The following is an 18,867-nucleotide window of genomic DNA, read 5'->3' as shown; positions in this document are numbered from 1 at the left end:
TGTGCAATGAGTGATTCCTAAAAACCAGAGCTGTCTAACAATAATGGAGCAGACTCCTTCAGGACGTAGTAAGTTCCCCATCACCAGAGGTCTTAAAGTGAAGGATGGATGACTTCTAAAGGAGACTGTGAAGTGGCTTTAGTTAGGAATTGGATTACTTGGGCTGTAGGATCCCTTCCCAATTCCTAAGACTAAATTATTCTCTGGTCCTCTCGATTTCCCCACCTGGAAAATGAGGCTTTTGGGAGAGATCACCTCTAAGGTGCTTCTCATGTCTGCATTCTAAACTGTCACAGAGACCACCAGCCTCCTGGCACCAAGCCCGGCCATCCTTGAATCTGATCACAATCAGGATAGAGTGAAGCCTATTGATGGCTCTACTCCAGAAACGTGACAAAAACTCACGAAGACAAGATAGATGTGGAACAGACAAGCGAGACGAGGAGAATGGGGAAAGAGAATAATGGCCTACAAATGTCCATTGGATCCTAATAGATCTTTGAAAGTATGGCTGGCTTAATTCTTTGTCTGCATCCTCAGCATCCAGGATAGTGCCTGGTACACAGCAGGTATTTAGTAAATATAGTTGACTGACTAACATCTAGGTGACAACATGGAGGCTCTATCAAAGCAGTGTATCACCTCATGAGAGGCTGCTTCTGGTGCACCTGCCATCTACTCTAGAAAACTTATCCTCCCAACAGCAGATGACTGAGGAATGTCTTGGGGCAGCTAGATAGCTCCATAGATAGGGCTCAAGAGTCAGAAAGATCTGACTTCAAATCTGACCTCAGGCACAAACTAGCTTTATGACCTGGACAAGTGACTTAACTTCTGTTTGGCTTAATCCATTGGAGAAGGAAATGGCAACACACTCTGGTATCTTTGCCAAGAAAACCCCATGGACAGTATGGTCCATACAGGTGTTATGATCAAGATCAGATATAGCTGAGCAAGAAAAACAATCAGAGCATCCTCAGACATGAGCATTCTCAGCTCTGGCTTTAAAACAGCCTCCTTACTCTCGGGTTTGGGGCATGAGACTACAGAACAAAAATAATGACAGGAGTAAGTAAGGACACCAAGCATCCACGCAGGCCTCCTGGCCAGACAGGAGCCAAGCCCAAGCTGGAGAGAATTCAGTGACGATGGACCCCATCTGTCCTACGAAGACCAACCTGGCTAAAGTTCAAATAGCCCATCAAGCACTGAAATTGCTCATCACCACAGCAACTCTGAAAGACTGTCTACCAGGCACAGACTGCCTGCAATGTGTGTCAGTGGAGGGGAAATTCATCCGAATGAAATTAAAAGGCTGACCTCCTTTCTGTCACTGGGAAGGTGAGAGACCATGAGTACGGAATCTCACTGACGTTCAGTGGATTTCCCGGCCCCCACCCTGCCTCCAGTCCACTTTTGCTGTCTCTTTTTGTGTGTAGTCTCTGAGTTAGATTATAAACTTCTTAAGGGCAGAAGTTTACAACAGTACAAATTAACTGTATCCCCAGCTTAACACAGTGCCTGATACATAAGTGGGCACTTAATAATGTTTCTTGAATTGAACTGATGTACTGAAGCTTTTATTTTTCTTCTCTTAATTTTTTATCACAAGGGGACAATAGGGAGAAAAAGGGGAATAAACATATTCAGAAACTAACCCAATCTAAAAACAAAAGATGTCAACAAAATTAAATTTCATTTAAAAAAAAAGACAACTAATACCAGTATTCTGGTGGCTGTAGCACTTTATGCTTATGAAAAGTTTTCACACAATTTATCTTACTTGATCCTATGAAGTAGGAGGGCAAGTGTTATGACAAGCAAACAGATATAAAAGGATCTGTCAGAGGTTACAGACCTGATAAAAGTGCTGGCACCAGGACCCCCCAGGCCTCCTGACTCCAAGTCCAATCGCTCTTTCCCACTATCATAAAATGATGACCTAACTTCCTAACACAGTGGAAAGGCTAAGGTTCAGGAAACCCAGGCAATGTCCCCAAATCTGACACTAATTTGCTGTGTAGCCCTAGGTGGGTAACTTTTCCTCTTCAAACTGCAGGATCCCCAGCAGTAAAAACAAAGAGCAGGATCAGTCCACTTTGCCTCCAAAATATGATTCTATGAACTAGAAAGTTTTTGTACCCTATGCTGAGGAACTTCTGTATCATCTTGGACATGAGTCCAAGCTACATACAAAATACAAAAGGAGAAAGAAAGAATAACTGACACCCAAGCAGAGGACTCACCGGGACCTGAGGCAGTGAGCTCCTTGTACTTGGCTAAGAGATGGAAGGAGATATCTGCTCCAGGGGAGGATTGGCTTAGATGTCCCTCAAGTCCCTTCCTACCCTGAGAGACTCTGGGATTATTGATACTTCCAGGTATTACTAGAAAGCAAAGCAGTTGACAAAAAGGGTCTGTCATTTCGCCTAGGCTGAGCATACATGTGGCTATTTGGGGGGTTGTTTTTTTCTTTTTTTCTCTTTTCTTTTTTTTTGTCTCACACATCCTGGAATTAATGCTGGTCTCTGAATCATTTCCTCTTCTTGCTTCCTGTCTTTAAAAACTCTGAAAGGCTCCATAGATAGGGCCTTGTCACTTCCCTGATCCATGTTTATAGGCACAGTTTCCTTTTATTCAGGCAGGCACTCTAGACTGCCTCTAGGCTGCAACCCTTTGCACTAAATGAAGGAAGGAAGGGGCGGAAGGAAGAAAAAAAAAGACTCTCTTAGTCTGGTAGAAGCGAACCACAGTGTAAGTTTTCTTTCCATTTTCAAAGAAAAACCACAAGTCACCCCAAAAAGAACCACAGCAAAGGAAAAACCCATCAGTAACAAGCCTGTGGAAGATCAGGGACATGAGTGAGCAGCAAATCCCTGAATCAAGTCAAATATTTATCCCCAGAAAGATAAGGGGGGGGGGGGGGGAAATCACACCTAGAAAGGAAGTGGTAAAGATCAGACTTCACTCCCTACCTACATGAAGGTGACACAGAGGAGAGGGTCCTGGACCTGAAGTCCAGAAAACCTGAGTTCAAATTTTGCCTTAGACACTCACTCAACTATGAGCCCATGGACAAGATACTCTTAGGCCACAATTTCCTCATCTGTAAAAAACAGGGATAACAACAGCACCTAATTTACAAAGTCACTGTGAGGATCAAATGAGATAAACTAACACGCAGATGAAAGGTTGAACAGCAGTACCCTCAGGGAGCTGCCACTCAAACTCTTGGGATCTTGAGCCAAAACCCCCTTGACCTCTGAGTCAGTTTCTCCATTAAAAGAACTAAAATTAATCCCACTCATCATTGCAGATCTGTAACAGGAATAATAGGATCAATGCACACTTAGTCTAACAGATTTTGCAAGGGCCAGAGGAAGGCTTGAAAATCATAGTCCTAGATGCCACAGCAGGTGATGGAGCTGGGAAGGGTCACCTTTTCAAGAGATGAATAGCTGGGTCTAGTTTTTAAACCATTCAACCCTTCCCCCACCCAACCCAATGAATCCAAACAATGTGCAAAAACATCTTGACTAGGCTTACTTAACTTGTTAGCCCAAAGATTAAGGTAGAGCCATACATTCCTGTTACCCTCCCAGTGCTAAGGAATTAAGGTTACACCAGGGACCCCATGTGTCCCAATCTCATTTGAGGAGCAATGATGAGAGCTGGAGGACTCACTGCCAATAGCTTTGGGCCGCCATGCCACCTGACCAAGAGAGAAAGGACTGTCCCAGATCTAGGTGCTTTGTCCCATTTTACACCACATTAGGACAAATCATGGCCACCGGAATTTGCCAATTTGACAACCACTGGCACAAAATTCCCCCTTCCCTTCCCCCGGCTCAGTCAGAACCCTGTCCAAACTAAAATCCAAAACAGCTGTAGTTCCCACAACTGGCCTCAAATTTGCTCCCTTTGATGACTTTTAAGAACTTCACACTGTTGAATTAAAATAACCACTGCCAGATTTTCAACTTGTATCCAGAAAATACAGGTGCTCCAACACCACTCAGCTGTAGCTACAGCTACTCTAGAGGGTGAAACCCTCCTCTCTAATACATTGCTTGATATATTAGAGATTAGAAAAGCATTTTACACACCTATGTTCAAAGCACTCAAGGGATGTCCAGTAAACTGAGAACACTAGCCAATGTTGCTCGCCATTGCCAGAGACCAGTAACAAGGATCACAATCTGACCTCTGACCTCTGGCTCATTAAGCCCAACCCATCCATTTTGGGACTAGGAACTGTGACCAGGACCATAGAATCATATTTTAGGGCTGAAAGAAACTTAAGAGGTCAACAAACCTACACCTATTTTACATAGAAAGAAACTGAGGACCAGAGAAGGGAAGAATTTTATACAGGGTCACATCTTCTGGGAAAAAACTTACATTTCTGTATCCCAGGAAAGTTTGCAAAAGCCCTTATCTTAAAACAATGCTTTGCAAGTGTTGATATCTCAAGTTTATAAATGATGAAGCTGAAGCTCTAAAAGAAATGGCTACGGGCACTAAGTCGTGCCGAATTTGTAGTACTGGGCCTGGAGTCAGGAAGACCTCAGTTCCAATCCAGCCTCAGGACCTCACTGAGTGACCCTGGGCAAGTCACTTAACCTCTCTCTCAGTTTCCTGAACTGTAAAAGTGGAAATAATAATAGCATCAACCTCCCAGGGTCATTATGAAAATCAAATGAACTATTCGTAAAATGCTTGGCACGTAACAGGTGCTTAATAAATGTTTGTTTCCTTCCCTCTCCCCTCCATACAGACAGTAAGAATCAGAGCCAGGACAAAGAGCCAAGCCTTCAACTCTAAAACCAGAGTCCTTTCCATCACAGTCAGAGCACAGAAAAGGAGGTCACACAAGCGAAGGGGAAGGCCACCAGATAAGTCTGGCACTGATGGTAACTTAATATTCTGATGTCTAGGTTCCAGGCAAAGAGAATGTGTTTTTTTTATTTTGGGGTGGGTGGTGTAAGAAAGAAATGACACTAAGCAGAGCGGGACTGAATTTGATGTAAGCACAAAAATCAAGCCCAAACAGTTGCAGCCTTCCAGCTCCAAAACAAACCTCAGTGACCTTCAAGTTGTTGGCATGGCAAAGTCCTCCACACAACCCAGGGGTGACTACTGCAGGAATACACAATCCACCCTGCTTCATGGGGACAGGTCTCGCTCCGCAAAGGCAAGGTCAAAGTTTTAGGTTTATCTTATAATCCCCATAGCGCCCAGCACAGGATTGGCTCTCAACAAGCCCTCCATTACTACCTGCCAGCTGCTTGGCTGATTGACTGCACAAAAAATCCCAGAATTAGAAAGGATCTTGTCTATCAGATGGTCCAATCTCCTTCCCCCCAATGCAGGAATCCTTCTATGGCAGAGGATCTTAACCTAGAAGGTATAGATAGATTTCAATAGGTCTGTGAATTTGGATGGGGGAAAAAAATTACATCTTTATTTCAAAAGAGTTGATTTCCTTATGTATTTTATTCATTTAAAACCATTATTCTGAGAAGGGATGTTATATTAAAAATGTTATATTAAAAAAGTGTTTTTTATGTATATAAAACATATACCAAAAATTGTGATATATACATATAAAAGTGTTAGGTACAAAAAACCATCAAGTTATAAAACTTAACAAAACTTATAAAAGTTTCAACTTATGAAACTTATAAAAAATAAAGTGCCACCTATGGGATAAGTGTCCAAAAAGCTCCCTCCTTTCAACATAAAGGTGGTGAATTATAGGTGCCAAACGAGGCAAACACGTTTGCTTAACTGTACTTCTTTGTTTTAACAGAGAACTCTACAGAGTACTGAGGAGGAGCCACTGGAAAGTGACAGCAATGGTTTGGGGTTTGTTTTTACTCAATAAAACTTTTTTAAAGAAAGTGAAGTCTCCATACCAATTCCCTATACTTGGAAATTTAAACTCTGCTCAAAAGCAGCGTTGCCCAATAAAGTCTCATTTCTTTAAAAATGCCTGGGGCATTGCCCAGATTCTGAGTCAGGATTCACATGTGCTAGAGGCAAGCCTAGAGGTCAGGTCTTTTTCAAGATTACTTATTACTCCCCATCATCGCAGAATATTCCAAACTAGCTGGACTTCTCATCATCCCTCATCAACACATTCCATCCCATTTCTGTCTCAAGACAGACTGGCCCCATGGCCTAGAGGGCTCTCCCTCACCTTCTACCTCTAGGTTGGTTCAGTCTCACTGTATCATCCAATCTGGATCCTGGGGCCCCAGCTCATTCTCCTTCCTTTCTCATGGAGTTTCCCTGGCTCAACTCCACCATGGTCATACTAATATCCCTGTAAACCCCTGAACTTCCCAATCCCTCAGTCTCCTTGATGATCCTCTTGGCTGACTTTCGAAGCCCTTCACAACCTGGCCTCATCCTACTTTTGTAGGTACAACTTCATTCTACATGACTCCCCTGCTACTGTCCAGCCAGACTGGTCACCTTGCTGTTCCTCACATGACGTACCATATCCCACTCCCCTGCCTTTGCCCTGGATGTTCCCCAGGCCTGGAATGCACCACCCTCACCTTCTCTGAGGATGCTTTACGTCCTTCAAAACTCAGCTCAACAACCACCTTCTACGCAAAGCTTTCCTGAGCCCCCTTGCCGTTAGTTCTCTCCTCCACTAAATTACATTGTATGTATTTTAAATACACTTACAGGTGATTCCCCAAGAAAATATAAGCTTTTTGACGGTAAGGTCAAAGAAAAAAATTATAACACTGTACTAGGGAACAATTTAGAACACCACCCAAAGGGCTATAAAACTATTTACCTGTGACCCAGTAATACTATCACTAGGTCTATACCCCAAAGAAATCAAAGAAAAAAGAAAAGGAAATTGATTTAACATGTAATTGGGGTAAAAAATAAAATATTACTAAAAAAAGAAAAGGAAAAGGACACCTCTTTTTGTGGTGGCAAAGAACTGGAAGTTAAGGGGACGTCCATCAATTGAGGAATGGCTGAACAAATTGTGGTATATGAATGTGATGGAATATTATTGTGATATGAGAAATAAAGACGGGAATGGTTTCAGAAAAATTGAGATGACTTATATGAACTGCTGCAGAGTGAAAGCAGCAAAACCAGAACAATATACACAGTAACAGCAATACTGGCACTACCTCATCAACTGTGAAAGACTCAGCTACTCTGATCAAGACAGTAACCCAACACAATCCCAAAAGACACATGATGAAAACTGCTATCCACCTACAGACAGAAAACTGACGGACTCTGAGCGCAGACTAAAGCACATTTTTTCTCTGGTTTTTATTCTTCTTGCATTTTTTTCTGGAGCACAGCTAATGTGGAAACCTGTTTTTCATGACTTCGTATGCATAGTGGGTACTGTTTCTTGCCTTCTCAAAGAGTAAGGGAGGAGTAGGGAAGAAGGGAAACTTCAGAACTAAAATAAAAATAATTCTTAAAAATTATTACATCTACATTTTAGGTGGACTGCCAGAAACCATCTTTATTGATTTAACATTTTAAGTCCAAGAATTTCTAGCTCAGAGAAACATCCAAATGAACAGTGTCTTCTCAGGCCTTTAGGCATCTCTCTAACACATAAAGAAAAAGATCTATTTCATCTAACAGAACAAAAGTCACTTAATCTTTTCCTAAAACTACTCAGTTCCTCCTTAGACCACCTTCCTCAAGTGTACTCCAGGAATAACCATAAGGACCCACTCTCTGGGATCAATACCCTAATCCCTTCAGAATGGGAGAGAGGGTCTGGACAGCCCTCACTCATTCTGAGGAAGGGAAAAGCAATGATCTTAACTAAACCAGGGCTAGTCATCATCCTTAATCTATTTTCCCCTAGCTTTGGTACTTAACCTTTTACATACTTCAGACTAGAATAATATATATTTCTCAATACTTTAAATTAAACTAAAAAGGTTTTTAACATGCTTCCACAACAGAAACAGTTTCATTTTTGTCTTTACCCCCAGCATCTAGGAGAGGGCCTGGCACACAGTAGGTTCTTATATATGCATCCTGATGACTGACTGATTGAGGAGAACCATTGACTCAAGTGCTACCTCCTTCAAGGCCATTCAGGATTCCCTTCCTTGTTAGTGCAGCCTCTCCCCATCACTGTGTATTTCTTTTGTAGATACCCTGAGCTGCTGGAGGGCAGGGAACATCTCATTTGTGTATTTTTATCCCCAACACTTATCCCAATGCCTGGCACATAGTAGGTACTTAATAAGTACATTCCCAATTTCTGACTCCAGTTCCCATCCCCTATATACACTATGCTGTGCTGTCCCTGGAAACATTAATGTTATAGAAAAATTAATTCTATTTCAGCCAGTCAGTCAGTTAACATTTATTAAGAGCCTACTATAGGCCACACGCTGTGCTAAGCAGTGGGGATAAAAAAAACACCAAAAAGACAGTCTCTGTCCTTGAGAAGCTCCATTTAGGGGAAAATAACATGAAAATAATTCTTTACAAACAAGCTATATACAGGATAAACAGGAAATAATCAAGGGAAGGCACTAGGATTAGGAAGGATTAGGAAAGAACATGTATTTCTTTCAAATAATATATATGCTCACACTAAAGCAATCCACTTGCATGAAACAACCTAGAATAATGGAAAAGCCCACCAGTCTGAGACTCAGAAGACCTCAGGCCAAGTCCTTGCTCTGTGACTTCTTACTGGATGGCCAGGAGAAAATCACTTCTCCCTGTTCTCGATGTCTTCACTTGTATAATGAGGATAATAATCCTGCATCACAGCAAAGTCGATAGGGTTCTGGACTATGGAGTTAAGAAGTCTTAGGTTCATTAGTGGGGTTCAGATGGCTCCTGATGACCCTGGGCAAGTTACGCCACCCCTCTCTGAACCTCTATTTTCCTAATCTGTAAAAATACCAGGCTGCCTCTAAGGTACCATGTAAATGCCTATCATTGGTATTATTACCACCCCCACCTTACCTCAAAGGAAAGGGTTTGTTATGAAGAGCAGATAAGTGAACATTAAGGGAAAGTACTCCATAAACCCCAAAGGGCTTGGTAAATGTCAGCTATTGTCAGTCCAAGAGTCCCGTGATACCTGCTATCCATAGGGTAATGAAAACCTAAGCCTAACTACAGCACTCTAGGAAAGTGCCTTCGAAGAGGAGGCTGGGCATGCCTAACGCTCACTTTACTCCATCGACAAATGCAATGCTTGGCAATGTTTGGTACGTAGTAGAATAATTTTTTTTCATTTTAAGTCCAACATTTAAATTCAAATATTTTTGGTTAAGAGATTTCAATAACCAAAAAAAAAAAAACCCAAACCCTAAATGTGGCTTCAGTTTAAGATACAATAAGCCCAAAAACATCCCAATCACAACTTGCATAGTTGTTTTAAGGAAAGCCCTTTGTAAACCTTTGGGCACTATAAAAATGAAGACTCGAAGTATTACTATCTTAGAGCAGGGCTCTTTAACCTGGGGCCTGTGAACCTGTTTACCAGTTTAGATAACAGTATTTCAATATAGGATTCCTTTGTGACTCTATGTTTTTTATCTTATGCACTTAAAAACTCTATTGTATATCTGAGAAAGGATCCCTAGGCTTTTTCAGATTGCCCAAAGAAAGAATGAAACTAGAAAGGTTAAGAACCCCTGCCTTAGTGGGGTTGGAAAGGACCTCAACAATCCTCTAGCCTAATGAACCCATGATGCAAAGGAAGAAACTGAGATCCAGGGATGTGATATGTCTTATCCAGCCTATATTTTATGACTATAAAGCCCTGTACAAATGTAGGCATTGATTACACTCAGCCTAATGAAGTCATCATTCGATTTTCTGATATAGCTGAAAATACATCAGATAATATTGATAAGGATTTCTACATCTGGTCTAGACCTATGATTTCACTGGTAGTACAGAACTCCCAGGGGGACACTTATTCCACCAATGAAGACTGACAAACGCTTAGCAATTTAAAGTCTTCACTGCCTGGATCACTGCTGGTTAAATGACTTGCCCAGGGTCACCAAGAACCCAGGTCTTCCCGGAAGCCAAGGTCAGCTCTCCATCCATTATGACTTGCAGCCTCTCTCTATCAAAATTGAAGTGAAACTGACATCTCCAGTAGTAAGAATATGTATATCAGGAGATCAATCAGCCCTAAAATTCAATGCCTTCTGACCTTTCCTCAGGCTACATTTCCAAAGACTGAATCCTTAACCTGTTAAATTCCAGTCCATCGTAGCTCCCAATTCCACTTCTCCAGACTGGATTATAAACTCCAAGAGAGCTGGAACCTTATCTTATCTACACTTGACACCTCCCCCAGCTCCCAGCACAGAACTCTCTACTCACACCATTATCCCATGACTAAGAAGCTCGTAAAATCTTCAGGGGTTACTTTACATCATTTCCAACCAATAAGATAAAGGAATATTTCCATTTCAAAAGCAAAGTACAATTTTTTACAAGGCAATTACCCCTGGCTGTGCTTAATAAATCCCTAAATCTGATCTCTTTAATTACTAACTCTAAATCTGATGGCCTTTTCACAGTCTTCATCCTTCATCCTTCATCCATCCCTCTCTGATACTTCTGCCTTGTTGCCCAGGCCCTCCACCAGCACGCTCATGGACACAGATTCCTCTGGTCCTTCCTCTGTCTGACTGTTCCTTCTAAGTCTGCTCTGCTAGTTTATCCTTCATGTCTTTCTTTACAGAGAAGCCAGAAGGCAGAGATGAGGAGGATGAGCCTTTGAGGCATAGATACTGCCAGTCAAAGCACCCAGAGTCAGGACATAAGAGTGTCAGGCCAGGATTTCTAGATCACAAAGTTGCAGGGGAGTGGTAGATAAGGTAATAATAATAGCAATCATGATAATAGCATTTATTAAGCACCTACTATATGCCAGGCATTGCGCTAAAATGTTTTACATATCTTATCTCATTTGATCCTCATACAACCCTAGGAAGTGTGTGCTATTATTATCCCCATTTTACAGATAAGTAGGTAGAAAGGAGGCAAGTTGTAAAGGGCTTTAAAAGCCAGATAGAAAATTTTATATCTGACCCTGGGGAGTGAAAGGTAGCCATTGCATTTATTGAATGGAGGGTGATATGGTCAGACTTGCTCTTTATGAGGTCCACTAACAGCTAAGTGAGGATCAACTGGTATGGGGAGAGTCTTGAGATAGGCAGACCCACCAGCCCCCTATTGCAATAGTCCAAGCATGTGGAGATGAGGGCCTTCAACAGGGTGATGACTGTGTCAGAGGAAAGAAGGAAAGAGGTATATGAGAGAGATGGTATGAAGGTCAAATCAATTTATTCAAAAGTTCCAAATCATCACAGAAACAAACCTATAATGCTTCAAACATGCACAAGCTTGTTGTCACAGAGGAAAAATATATTTATAACGTAATCAACCAATTACTTGCTGCTGAAGGAAAAGGGCCATTAAAGAATTCTAGCACCAACCCCTGAGGAATGACTGTCCTTCAGGAATCTTAAACTCAATACATCCAGCACAAAGCATTTCTCCCTATCTTTCCTCCCCAAAATGACCTGTTTCTTCTGAGGTAACACCATCAAGGGCACCTTCAAATCCTCCCTGTCTCTCACCCCAATTACCAAGTCTTATACGTTCTAGCTCATCTCTGGTTTCTATCCCTGTCTCTCCATTCAGGTGGCCTCCACTCTGATCCAAGTCCTCCACATCTCCCACCATTGCAACAGCCTAAGGGATGTCCCTGTCTCCAGTCTCTCCCATTTCTGAGCCATCTTTTACAAAGCTACCAAAAGAATCTTATTAAAGGACAGATCTAACCATGTCACCCTTCTGCTTAGCAAGATTTGGGGGCTTCCCACGGCCTCTAGGAAAAACCACCAACTCTCCTGTTTAGCATTTAAAGTTCATCCCAGTCTGGCTCGAGCCAGCCTCCCTTTCCAGACACTACTCCCCTTCCCTCCCTCTTTCTGTTGGAACTCCCCTATTTGTTGATCTCTGAATTTGCCTTAAACACATACTCCCTCCCACCATATCTAGAATTCAGTCCCCTCTTTGTTAGGCCCTCTCCCTAGTTAACTGCTCTCTCCCTCTGTAGATGACCATGTACAAAATCCTTATCATCATCACAGATCCATTAAATTTACAGAACATTCTTAATAGATTTTGGCATACCAAATACTCATAACCTCCAAACCACATGGAAAGAAGAGCACTCAAAATATAGAGCCCCATGGAAAGAAACCAAAATCATGAGAGAACAGGATGAACTGCTAACTATTCCTGTCATCCCATCTGCTCCTGGGGTCGTCCCAAGGCTACTGTCGGAGCCTCCAAATGACGAGCTTCAATGACAACACTTCTCTTCAGTTGTGAAAAGATGATCACAGCTCGCATGTCTGTCTTGCTCTAAAGTCTGCAAAGTGCTTTACTAGTATTATCTCATCACATCATTTGACCCTCACAACAACCCTGCCATGTAGGTGCTAACATCATCCCCATCTTACAGATGAAGACACTGAGCCAAACAGAGCTTAACTGACATGCCTTGGGTCACCCAACTGGTAAGTGTCTGTTGCTGCATTTGAACTCAGGTCTTCCAGATGTTAGGCCCAGCGCCCTAGCCACCGTGCCACCTAGCTTCCTCTTTAAAAAACAAAAGGGCAATCTTTTGATCCACCGAGGCAAAAACATTAAACCTAAGAGAACAATATGATTGTGGCTTGCCCTGGGATCATTTTCTACTTAAACTCTGGCAACTCTAAGATGAGAACAAGAAAAATCATCATGATGTCTATACTTGCCCATTTCAGTGACCTCACTTCCCAGCAGAATGTAAGCCCTCTGAGGGCAAGGAATGCTTCTCTTTTGTCTTGGTGTCCCTTTGCTGAGCACGCAGCTCAACACCTGGAACATGAGACATTTAATAAATGCTTCCTATTGTCTATTAAACTAAACTGAAAATGTCACTTTAGGAAAAATAAAAGTGGGGGGAGGGCACCTTCCTCCTGGCTGACTGCAACCTCCATCTTGGCACGAAGGTGTATGACTTAAATTACTGTGCCCTATATAGGCAGCATGGTAGATCAGAAAGAATGTAGACTCTGGAGACCAGAGTTCAAATCCATGGGAGGACTCATGCTTAACACAACAATTACATTACTTTGGACGAGTCACTGCACTTTGCCTGGTACTAGCTTACCCTTCTCTGTCTACCTCAAAGGCGGTTAGGATTAAAGGGCTCTGTGAACCTGAAAGCAACATTTAAAGTTATTGTTACAGCCAAATTCAAGGAATGGGCACATTGCAGGGAAATAAATGGTATATTCAAGAGACAACTCCAAAGCACTGAAGAGATAACCGTTATACTTTTCTTTTGAAGGACCCAAGAAATGAGTTATAGAAATAAATCTACAAAGTCCCACCATGCCCATGTTCTACAGTCAATATGAACACAAACAGCCTGACCTAGGAAATCTCACTTCTGCCCTCCCGAGTCACTTCATTCAGCCTGGCTCCCCTTCTCATATGCTGATCTGGTTGACATCTTACTTGAGCTGCCCTTCATTTGCTCCCTTAGACCAGAGTAGCCTATGATAACTGGAGGCAGTGCTTCCCAGTGGTAAGAGGAATGGCTCCGGGCTTGGAGGATTCCAACTGTGACACTTATTGCCTGGATTACTTTGGGCTTCCTCACACACAAAATGGGGATGATGTTGCTTACATGACCAGAACTGCTTCGGGCAAAGTACTTTTGTAAACCCTGAAATGCTACCGATATCTCATTGTCTCAGTGACAACAGGCTTCTGTGGTCCCCTGACATCACTCCCATCCAGTAAGATGTGGGAAGGCTTTGATTTGAAGCGAAATAAAACTTCTTTGAAGATACTTACACTTGGCATGTTTTCCCAACCTGAACTAGAAACCTGAGCTCAGAAAAATATGTTGCCTTAGAGCCTGCTATTGTCACAGCATGAACCAAACCAGCAATTCCCTCATCGCCCATGCTCATCAGATCACTGCAAAGCTGCAATCAGTGCTGGGGGTGTGGATGGGGTGGGGGGAAGCAGAGACAAGGGATGTTAAGGAGGAAATTCAGCAGACATAGAGAAGGGAGAGGATGGAAAATATTACTTCCTACTTCTCTGGGCCAGAGTTTCTTTCTATGTAAAAGAAAGGGGAAGGGAAGGGAAGGGATTAGCTGGAAAAGCAGGGAATGTGGAAAAAACACCAGACCTGGAGTCAGATCTGCAATGAAATCCTGGCTCTGTCACTTTCTAGCTGCGTGACCTCAGTCATGTCATCTGACTTCCACTAGGTCTCAGTTTCCTCAACTGTATAATGAGGCATTTAATAATATGTACACTATGAACCACACAGGGCTATTTATGAGGAAATGCTTTACAAATACCCTGCAAGAGCAGAGGTTTTAAATTTGAGGTTCATGAATTATTTTTAATATTATGCTAACTGCATTTCAATAAAATTGGTCTCCTTTGCAATCTTATGTACTTTGTTGGATGCATTTTAAATCATAATTCTGATTAAGGGTCAAAGATTTCCCTAGACTGCCAAAGGGGACCAGGCCCCAAAAAAGGCTTAAGATCCCCTAACCTACAGAAACAGGAGCTGTTATTATTACAACTTCCAATTAAAAGCTAGGCTGCTTCAAACTCGGAAGCCCAGTGTTGCAAAGGGGGCAGCAATACTGCAGGCTGATCACAGTGCCTCCCTCCGCCTCCTCAATCCTTCATTCTTGGTTTAGGTCATGGCACTGCCAAACAAATCATCTACATAATGCTGGTGAGGGGCAATACAGTGGCAGGGACGCTACCTGGGGCCCAGAACTTCATTTACTCAGTGAGAACACAGTCTCCTAGGCACCTCTACAGAAGTACGGGAATAATTCACAATTTCCTGTAGTTTCCGTTACTATGACATCATCCTTTTCGGAGAGAAGCAGACCTTCGAGAAGCCCATGGATGTCCCGGAACTGAAAAGTCGGGCTAACAGGCAAAAGGCTGTCTGGGTTTTGCTTTGTTTTCTGCTAGGATTCCCCCAGCTCTCCCCCACTCCCCTTGGGGATACCAGGGTCCCCTACGAAGGAACAAGAGAGAAGAGCCTTTAATCAATGCCTGCGTGTATACAAAGACCACAGGCTGGACAAACGGTTTTGGCTCTCTATTGAGGCTATCACATTCAAAAATCCTCCAGCAACACAGGGAAACAACCCTTCTATACACAATTTCTGCAACTCCTTGCCTTCTTCAATCATCCCTGAAGCTTAATTATAAGGGAAGCCTTTTTAAGCTCACTGAAAAGACACTTCTTGTGCAAGCAGCAGACAATTCACAAACCAACAGCAACTTTATTGTCTGACTGTTCAGATACTATCAGAAATCCAAAAATGATTCCTTGGTCCTCTCCAAGAACACCCTGAAAGCCATTCTCTGCGAGGGAGTAAGAGGGTTTGCCTAATACCTCATAGCAGGATGTTATGGGAGCATGTCTGCAATCTGCCAGACCACTAAATGTATATTCTAAAGTCAGATCAGGCCCAATGGGAGTAAGTTGGTGTACTGGAAAGAGGGAGATAGTGAGAGAATGAGAGTAACTGGTTCTAACCTTACTGCAACTTACTGTCTGTATGACGTTTGCCAAGTCACTGAACACCTCTGACCCTCGGTTTCCTCATTTGTAAAGTCCCTCCTAGTTCTAGATCTATGATCTTATGAGGGATTTGGAGCAGATCGGGGTTAGAAAAAGAATCAGAGGTAGGTGGCACAGTGGATAAACACTGAACCTGAAGACAAAGAAGAACTAAATTCAAATCTAGCCTCACAGACACTAACTAGCTCTGGGACCCTAAGCAAGTTACTTAACTGCTGTCAGCCTCAGGTTCCCCATCAGTAAAATGAGGACAGGAGGATTTGATAAGGATCAAATAAGATATTTGTAAAGCACTTTGCAAACTTCTAAGCGCTATATGAACACCAGCTAATACTAGTTTTTAGAGGTTAAGAGCCCCTGGAGTAGATGCTCCAGTCACCTCTAAATCCCAGCAACTAGTCATTCATGATTCTCGCCCAGGTTCTGCCACTAACTGAGCTTGGGGGCCACAAGGTACCAGTTCCTCTCAGTGCCTCGGGGTTTTCTCCTTTTTAAAGGAAAGAAACAGGTTAGACCACCTTAAGTTCCTCGAAAAGGTCCTTCCCAAGCCGTAAGTTTTGTGGAAGCCCTACACCTTCATACATATTAAATGCCTGAATCTGAAAGCGAAACATTAACATCTGAATCATCAATATCTAACAGCCTAGGGAGGGGAAGGGGGGGAGTTAAAAAGTACTTAGCCCAAGGCCCCAAACAATAAGTATCACTGGGCCCAGAAAGGAAGCATCCAATTAAGGACCTTCTCCCACCTCAACTTCAAATTAAAGTGATAACATTCTCTTTCTAATTTTTTCAAAGTTGAAATCTAAGTTTTAGTTTGTTGTGGATTTTAAAAAAGGCTTTCAATGTTTTGCTTCTTGGAATATTCATCTCTATCTTTTCGGAAGACATGCAGTCACTGGAATTTTTCTCAAGACCAAGAAGAAAACTGTCCTGTCATCACCAAAGATGCCAATTTAGTCCCCAGGATGAATGAACCTTGAATGCTGTGATCTAATTGCACTTTACCAAGAGGGAATCTGAAGCAGAAAAGGGGCAGAAGTTTCCTGTCAATATCAGCTGTAATGTCAAAAACCCACAAAAACCCCACAAAACTTAACAAAACAAACCATCAACTGGGGGAGAAACCAAAATGACACAGCTCAGGCTTCTAGGTAAGGAGAACTCAGGTACAGTATCTGAACCGCAAGCCAGTCAAGCTATTCTCCAAACCCGTCCCACTGAGAGAAAGATAAATAGGTCAGACAGAATTCTGCTTTCCTCATCTTCAAGGTAACTCATATCACTTCCTTATCCCCTTCTCAGAAGGAGGAAGCCCATGGCAGGAAGGCCCGCAGGTAGTTGTTCCCCCAAATCCCCACCGGCTTAGTCCAAAAGACATCTTGCCCTTTCACACTTTGAGGGGTAAGGACTGAAATCTGGGGCCATGGCCCAGAAAACAGATCAGCTATCTCTGCAGCCACATGAAGTAACCACAGTAAACCTGGCAGGGATCTACAGGCTGGCCAGGGCAGGCCTTCACCCACAGAGGTTCATTAGCTGGGGATCTAAGTTAAAACAAATAGCCCCAAACCCAGGAGAGCCTGGGGAAGGCCCAGAACCCCAGTGCAGACCTTTCTGGGGAGGAGTCCTCCAAAACATAACTCGAAAGTTTTAAAGAAACTTGAATTATATATATAAATTAAACTTTTGCCCAGCCCTCATCTTAACCCCTCCCAGTAGCTAAAAGAGTAAGCCCCCTTCAAAAAAAAAAAAAACAGCACGGAGCCCCGGGGCAACCCCTTCCCCCAGACATCTATCAATGCCCACCGAGCAGTCCCAAGACACTCGGGGCCTGGTCAGCTCTCGCTTCATCAGGCCACTCTCTCCATGGGCTCCTTCCTCGACCCTGCACCAGGGGCCCCAGGAAACAGCACTGGGCAAGGGTGGGGGGCAGAGATGCTCACAGGGTCCACCTCAATCCCCCTCCTTCTGAAGGGGAATGGGGGGGCGGGAAAGGAGGCTAGCAATCTCTGCCACCTTGGGGCAAACAATGGGAACGTAGCCTTGACCTCAGAGTCCCCCTTTGCCTATATGAGGGACTGGGGATCCCCGAGAGGCACCCGAACAATGCTGCTCTTCTGGGGTTCATTTCTCATTCGTGGGGAGATCTCGGTAAAGAGAGGAGCTTCAAAAAATACAGCCAGGACCAGGATCCCCCATTCTCCTGGGAAAAGGGGTACGCGTTGCCGACCTGGGGGAGCGAACAATACAGCCTGGACTAGGGTCCCCCACTCTCTGGGGGAAAGGGGGTGCACATTCCCGACCTGGGGGGCGAACAATGCAGCCCGGGCCAGGGACCCCCACTCTCTGGGGGAAAGGGGGTGCACATTCCCGACCTGGGGGGCGAACAATGCAGCCCGGGCCAGGGTCCCCCACTCTCCGGGGGAGAGGGGAGCGCATTCCAGACAAGGGGGGCGAACAACGCAGGCTCGCCGGGGTGCACCGTCCTCGGGGGCTCCTGGGGGAGGGGGAGGCAGAGTCGCTCCCGCCGCAGCCCCTGCCGGCCCATCCGTCCCGAGGCGGGGGAGGGGGCAGGGCCGGCCCCCCCGCTTCCCTCACTCACCCGACAGCTCGTCCGGCTCCAGCCCCGTCTCCGTGTCCAGCCCGCAGATGACAAAGTAGTCGGCGAAGCGGCTGGGCAGCGAGCCCCCGCCGCCCCCTCCGCCGCCGCTCATGGCGCTGGGCCGGGGGCTGCCCTCGCCGCCGCCCCCGCGGCCCCCCACCCAGCTCAGGCCGCCCCGGGCCCGGCGCGCGCCGCTGCCTGTGCCGCCGCTACCGCTGCCGCCGCCGCCTCCGCCGCTACCGCGGCCCCGGCTCCGGCAGCTGCCCCGGCCCCAGCCCCGGCCCCCGCGGCCGCCGCGGCCAGGACCGCGCGGGGGGAGAGCGCGCCGCCCCGCGCGGCATCCTGGGCTCCGGCCGCCAGTCCCCGCGCTCCCGCCCCGCCCGCCCGGCCCGGCCCGGCCCGCGCCGCCCGCCGCCCGTCAGCCCGCCCGCCGCCCTCCGGCTGTCGGCCAGGCGTCTGAGCGAGCGCGAGGCGAGGGGAGCGGGCGAGAGGCGAGCGAGGTCCCCGCCCCGCCCCCCCGCGCGCTCTGCGCCTGCGCCGGCACCACCCGGCGGGCGGGGGAGGGAGC

The 18,867-nt window shown here is 44.9% G+C and overlaps 1 protein-coding gene across 3 annotated transcripts in view; it reads right to left on the bottom strand.

Annotated features, from left to right (window-relative positions):
* DENND5A (DENN domain containing 5A) overlaps positions 1-18,455 on the bottom strand; it is a 96,725-nt gene extending 78,270 nt beyond the window's left edge. For 2 of the 3 annotated variants that reach the window (XM_072619475.1, XM_072619477.1), the window contains exon 1: positions 18,300-18,455. In XM_072619475.1, coding sequence (XP_072475576.1) covers positions 18,300-18,411 — 112 coding nt within the window. In that variant the 5' untranslated portion in view covers positions 18,412-18,455. The remainder of the gene's footprint in view (positions 1-18,299) is intronic. The other variant, XM_072619476.1, reaches the window with a different exon arrangement.
* Positions 18,456-18,867: the final 412 nt, after the last annotated feature.

The sequence above is a fragment of the Notamacropus eugenii genome, chromosome 6, assembly GCF_028372415.1.
Source record: "Notamacropus eugenii isolate mMacEug1 chromosome 6, mMacEug1.pri_v2, whole genome shotgun sequence".
NCBI lineage: Eukaryota > Metazoa > Chordata > Mammalia > Diprotodontia > Macropodidae > Notamacropus > Notamacropus eugenii.
The sequence above is the reverse complement of the archived record's forward strand: the minus strand, read 5'-3'. Positions and strand labels throughout refer to the sequence as shown.